Source organism: Benincasa hispida, chromosome 10 (genome assembly GCF_027475165.1).
Source record: "Benincasa hispida cultivar pf3 chromosome 10, pf3_genome.v1.1, whole genome shotgun sequence".
NCBI classification, from domain to species: Eukaryota; Viridiplantae; Streptophyta; class Magnoliopsida; order Cucurbitales; family Cucurbitaceae; genus Benincasa; species Benincasa hispida.
Window position 1 is genome coordinate 23,452,737 of NC_143487.1, and position 6,198 is coordinate 23,458,934.

Below are 6,198 nucleotides of genomic sequence, written 5' to 3' on the forward strand. Positions count from 1 at the left end.
TACGAGAATGACGTTGTAAATGCCTTTCAATTTTATATAACTTAACCTAGCTTCTTTGTTAGGTGATAATTAATTGACAGAAAAAGAAAATCAATTTTGACCCTAAACTTGTCATGTTAATAAATTTTAATCATAAACTCTCAATTCTTTACACTAGACATTATATTTAAATAAGTGTTACAATTTTCACCATCAATTCAATTTTTACTAATTAGTTCACTAATATTAGAAAAAAAAACATATGTAAAAAATTCATAAACTCATAGTTTCATTGAAATAAACTTTTACACAAAAATAAATTTGATCACCATTACACGACTTTTCCCAAAAAAAAAAAAAAAAAAAAGTTTCTAGCGCCGTTTTTTTTTTATATAATTTTATCAATTTCGGTAAAGGCAAGTTCTTATTTATTAGAGTGCTAAAATTGCAGGCTAAATTTGAAATGACTTAAATTAAAGAGTAGTGTAAGAAAGAAGAAAACGAAGTGGCATAATTTGGAATTGATAGCATAGACTTCCAAAAGTGGAGGCAGGGGCAGAGAGACGACGAAGAAAGGGAAAAAGCCCGATTGCTGCGGAATCGGCAGCTTGATAGGACCCTCCATTGGTTTCAATCTCTTGGACAGACACACACAAACCAAACCCACAAATACTTCGCTCCCACAAATTGCAAATTCCACCTGGTTAACCCAAAATCCAAGAAATGTCATTCCTTTTCCTTTTCCTTTCCCTCAATCCATTCGTCTTCTCCTCTGCTTCTCATTGTTGTTTCCCTTTTCCTGTGGTGCCCACCGCCAGGACCCACTCATCAGGACGGCCTAGGCTGCCACCACCGCCGCCGCACTGCTCCGCCACTTCTTCCCTCAGATGCTATAGTGGGTACTGTTCTTTTTCCCCTCATTTGTCTTCCATTCTTATTCTAATAATGTTACTCATTCAAGAGACAGCTACTTCTATCTTTTCCCTATTTTTCAATGCCTCATGATTTTGCTCTACTTTTTTACAATGTAAAGTTATTATGCCTAAAGGAAGATCCCTTTAATTGCGCTTGTAAATGCAATCATTCCATTTTGTTTCTTTTTTAATTTCTTTTTCAAATGTCTTGCTCTTCTTAGCTTCTCCTCTTTGGTTTTGGTTTTGTTCTCCATTTCTGTTTCTATGTGTGCGTCTGTTGCACCTCTTTTGTGATAAAAGTGAAAGAGGAATGATTTATGGTTGAATTGTACGATGGGAGCATGAGTTTGGTGCAATTATTTCTTCAAAATTCTTGTTTTTCTGTTCGTGTGATGCTTAGAGTTAAAGAAACCTTTGGCTTTCATAGTTGATTTTGGTCCCTTAATGAGATTCAGGAGGAGAAGACAATGCTTTCCTTCTTGCTCTTCCCTCCACGAAGTAATCCTCCTATCAATCTCTCTGTGTTCAGCTCTATTAATCAATTTCCTGTAGATTGAAACTAAACTTTTTCAATGTCTTGATCATTCCCAATTTTCTAGGAATGTCCATTTTCTGATATTCTGATTTTTGGTGCTGTCATGATGTGAAAGAAGTATCTTTCTCGGTCTTCTCGATATTTGTTGTGTGCCTTTTGTTTTCATTGCTCAAAACTAATTGTCAGTTTTAAATTGATTAATGGTTAATGCGAACCATTGTTCAAAGAATTGAGTGTTACATGGCATAATGTGCTTGTCACAAATGGTCAACGCTATGCTCTTTCTTCATTTGATGTTTTTTTCTTTTCAATTTTTAACTGTGCATACAGAGAAACTACTATTAGAAGCTCCAATGACCGCGTTCTTTCCTTGACAGTTTTAGGCAGTATTGAACACTATTATCTTCGTATTAATTGACCAGTATATTTATGGTTGGCAAAATTCTGCTGGAAATTGACATGACACCACTTTTTTCTGCAAATCATTTTACTGACAGTCAGTTCTGAACAATTCTTTTAGGTTGATGAAGATGATATATATTGGAGACGTAGAAGGGGTGATGAAGAGTTAGAATGGTCACATAGTTCCACCCATGTAATTTTACAGCTAGCTCAATGTTTTAGTGAGTAGAGCTTTGTCTGAATCTCTTTTTGTGGTGTTGAGTTGAACCTCTAGAATTATGATTTTGTGGAATTTACATGTGGTTTTATATCCTCACCATGTCTCAGTGTCACCCTGTTGCTTACGAATAGCTTGTGGTAAATGTAGCTAATGCTATGGTTGGACCACGATCATGGATCGTAGGACTCTTCAATCGCTCAGGCAACAAAAAGAATGATAAGTTTTTTCAATATCCTTTGAGTCCTCTCCAGGTAAATAACGATAATAATGTGTTGTAGGTCTTTGTGTACTGTGTCTCAATCCATTTGTCATTATTTGTGTTGTATTATTCCACATAAGTGGTAGAATGGGTTAAATGTTGGTTCATAAGTTTGAGGGAAACTTTACCTTTTGTGCATGAGAAGGCATTGACGCCAATAAGTGGTTCTAGAGTTGAAGTTATAACAACCAATCCCTACAGTTCACTGGAGTTCATGTTGATGGTGAGATTCAGTACATATTAAGACCTGATGTTTGAGAGGGTGATTGTGGGACTATCCTTTTAAAAGTGATGGAACTTGGAAGGGTTTAGATTTTGGTTTATAAGTAGAAGGGAAAACCTCATCTCTTGATCCAACTCTCAAGGTATGAAGGCCCATTTTGTATCAAGAGTTTAGTGCTTAGATTATTTCTCCAAAAGTCACATTTTAAGCTTTGCACATCCCGTTTCTCTCCACCTATCTATAGATTATCTATCTAATAGAACTAGAACCTTGTGTTTCTGTCAACATGAGCATAGCTAAGCAATTAAGGCATTTCTACATTCTCCAACAACAGGTTATAAAGTTTGAATCCTCAGAATCACATATGATGCAATGTTTTTTAGAAAAACACTAAATTATCATGTGACTGCGAGAATGTTCATATGTGTGGATCATAAGACCTTATATTTGTCAGATCGATTTCTTTATGTCCTCTGTTAGTTAAGTTAAAACTGATCCCCTTTTTATTTGATGAGACCTTCTAATGTTCAAGTAAATATAGTTATATTTTAGACTATTTTTCCAATGGTTTGTTGATAGGGGTGTATGAAGGTTGAGCATGTATATTCTAACATGGGATTTTTGCTACCAGGAGGAAAGGCTTCAGAGGCTGCAAGACCGTATGCATATACCTTTCGATGAGACATGCATTGATCATCAAGTACTTTTCTTTATTTGGTTTCAACACTCTTGAGGTTTTAAACTTCTATGTTCTATGAAGATTATCTGAGCACTCTAAGATGAGTCTTTATTATTCTTAGTGATGAACCCACTGCATTTTCTTCATTAAAAAAAACTCCATCTTAAAAGACCAAAACCTCTGCCTTGATTTCAGTTTTCATCTCTGAATATTGAACAAGACCATTCATTAATCATTCATGTCGTTCATATACTTTCAATTCAAGACAGAAAATGCACTTTGTTGTCTCTTTCATTACATCAAATTTAGTTTGTTTGTAGAAATCTGTATTTATCAAATTTCATCCCAAACTTCCGTTGTATACATACTACCTTTCTGCTGCATGCAGACAGTTAGGAGTTAGCTTTTTCCCATCTATGCTTTATTTTCATCATCTGTGAGCACAAGTAACCATCCTTCGTTATTTATAGGAAGCTCTGAGAGCATTGTGGGATGCTGCTTATCCAGATATTGAGCTTAAAGGGATGATATCTGAGCAATGGAAAGAAATGGGATGGCAAGGTCCTAATCCATCCACCGACTTTAGGTATAATCCAAGCCAATATTTCAATAAATATTTTTTTATTATCTTACCTCTTATTAATGGTGATAGTCAAGTAGATGTTGGGGCTTAAGATTCATGAAAAAATATATATATATATATATATATTGCTTTGATTTTTACTTGGACTTTAGACTTGAGCAACCCATCTAAAATATGATTTGAAGACTAGAGCTATCCTAGGAGATGAGAGACACTACTGTCGAGTAGATACTTTTTGGGGTGGGGAGGAAAGGAAGTAGGTAGGTGCAATTCCAGTTTTAATAGGTTCGTAAAAAGAAAAAGAAAATTTGAACCCATTTCATATCTTTAAGTAAAACTTAAATAGTTTTTGTACTTTTCTTTTTTTTTTTTTTTGGTTGTACAGTTGCGAGAAACTGTTCATATGTTGACTGAATACTTTATTTTTGATATTTAAAATTAATTTTTTTCTCACAGTGGGCTGCTTTCTTAGGGGTTGCGGGTTTATTTCCCTTGAAAACTTGCTGTATTTTTCCAGGACGTTTCCGGTATGTCAGATTCTATTCTATCACTCCCACAATGAACTATTCCACTTTGGTTATTCTATGTTTCCTCTGTCTCATTTCCCTAATGCCCGAGTGAGTTATCACTAATCTCATACAAATTCAAAATGAAGGCATCTTTTCGTAGGTTATTACTAAAGGAAGATGGTAATCGAGCAACTTGGGAATATCCGTTTGCTGTTGCTGGCATAAATGTATCATTTATGTTGATTCAAATGTTGGATTTAAACTCAGGTATGCATCAGCATTTTTCAACTCAAAACACTCTTTGTTGCTTTGACTTATATTTATTATTGAAAGAACTTCCATGTGTTTATCAAAATAATTTGTTATATCAATAGAGTAAATGAGTTTCCAATTCTTTTGTTTGCTTAAAAATTGTCCATAGGTTTGCATTAACAATGGTGTTGATATCTGCTGGTCTTATGACCATGAACCCAACAACATTTTTTCCTCGAAATTTCCCTTGTCCTGCAAAATGTGTAACAAAACGAAAAACAAACGGACATGGTTTTAAAGCCTTCTCGAAATCAACTGTCTAATGGTTTCTATCCCAGCAACAAATATCTCTCTCCATCTCCTTTCAATTATTATAGCTCAAATGCAGAGCACATTTAACAAGATTTGAATCTCTCGATTCATAACCATAATCCACCGGAGATTATTTTGAACTTTGCCTGACAATATTGAGATTCGTTCTAATAACTGAAAAATCCTGTTATCTCATCTTATTTTGTACAGAAAAACCAAGGTGTCTTCCAGGACTAAATTTTTTGAGACTATTAGGAGGTATTGGCTATCTATCATTTTGATTCTTAATAGAACATATAACACATATCATTACTAAACTTCTATGATGCTCGCACAATGCATTGTTTACTCGTGGCAGAGAACGAAGAAGCATTTGATGTGCTATACTGCGTAGCTTTCGAATTGATGGATGCTCAGTGGCTTGCTATGCATGCTTCCTATATGGAGTTCAATGTATTCCCTTCTCTCTCTCAAATTCTCATCTCACACACAATAACACTAGTATCATCATCATCATGTACCTAAAATTTGTATCCATGATGAATTTGTGAAATCTACAATATAAGAGGTGGAACATTTGTTGAACCTTGTGATACTTGAAATTATCAGGAGGTTTTGCAAGTAACCAGAACGCAGCTGGAAAGGGAGCTATCTTTGGAGGATGTTCACAGAATACAAGACCTACCAGCTTATAATCTGTTGCATCAGTAGTTTTGTTGTCGTGATGGTGGGGAAGAGATTGTATACTGAACAATGGCAACCAGTTTCAGAGATTGGGGAAGAGATTGTATACTGAACAATGGCAACCAGTTTCAGAGATTGTTTTAAGTTTGAAGTTGGGAACTTACCTTTTGTTGTATTGGGTTTTTGCACTGTCTCATGATTTTGGAAATAGAAGCTACTACTATATTCATAATGTATCTAACATAGTCAAACTTTTTTCTTTACCCCTCCAATTTGTTACGAAATTGATAATTAAAGAATACAAAAAATAGAAAACGTAAAGAGAGATCGACACACAAATTTACGTGGTTCACTAACAGTGTGTTAACTACATCTACGGAATAGAATGAAAACAATTTTATTAGAGAGAATATTACTGAAAATATCTGCCAAATAATGCTTATAGAGTTAGAGAGTTTATACATTGCACTTCTCTAAACCTTAAGTGGAGAAGGAAAAGATTTAAATAATTAAATATATCAAATACCAATTCTAATTAGGTGTAGGATTCAAATTATTCCAACAAATCTCCGTCGAATCTCCTAAATCAATTCTGATTAGGATTGAAGGCATTCCAACAAATCTCCACCTTTACTTGAAATCTCCTA

At 34.6% G+C, this 6,198-nt stretch overlaps 1 protein-coding gene across 10 annotated transcripts; it reads left to right on the forward strand.

Moving 5' to 3' along the window:
- The first annotated feature begins 475 nt into the window (after nucleotides 1-475).
- Nucleotides 476-5,787, forward strand: LOC120087851 (ELMO/CED-12 family protein). 10 transcript variants are annotated; one of them, XM_039044800.2, is made up of 10 exons: nucleotides 476-878; nucleotides 1,949-2,023; nucleotides 2,198-2,301; nucleotides 3,164-3,232; nucleotides 3,682-3,797; nucleotides 4,267-4,321; nucleotides 4,450-4,570; nucleotides 5,078-5,125; nucleotides 5,226-5,320; nucleotides 5,477-5,787. In XM_039044800.2, the coding sequence occupies exons 3-10, from the start codon at nucleotides 2,206-2,208 to the stop codon at nucleotides 5,576-5,578; spliced, it is 702 nt and encodes a 233-aa protein (XP_038900728.1). In that variant the 5' UTR covers nucleotides 476-878; nucleotides 1,949-2,023; nucleotides 2,198-2,205; the 3' UTR covers nucleotides 5,579-5,787. The 10 variants fall into 10 exon arrangements, with proteins under 10 accessions (XP_038900728.1, XP_038900726.1, XP_038900733.1 ...); XM_039044798.2 differs by having other exon boundaries at nucleotides 478-878; nucleotides 1,949-2,051; XM_039044805.2 differs by having other exon boundaries at nucleotides 482-874; nucleotides 1,949-2,051.
- Nucleotides 5,788-6,198: the final 411 nt, after the last annotated feature.

Excerpts from the sequence above, each read along its gene's own strand:
- LOC120087851 (XM_090305604.1), top strand. The coding sequence starts at position 1,338 with ATGAGATTCAGGAGGAGAAGACAATGCTTTCCTTCTTGCTCTTCCCTC. Across the intron at positions 3,233-3,681 it reads AGACATGCATTGATCATCAA|GAAGCTCTGAGAGCATTGTG; the intron begins GTACTTTTCTTT and ends CGTTATTTATAG. Across the intron at positions 3,802-4,253 it reads CATCCACCGACTTTAGGTAT|GCTGCTTTCTTAGGGGTTGC; the intron begins AATCCAAGCCAA and ends TTCTCACAGTGG.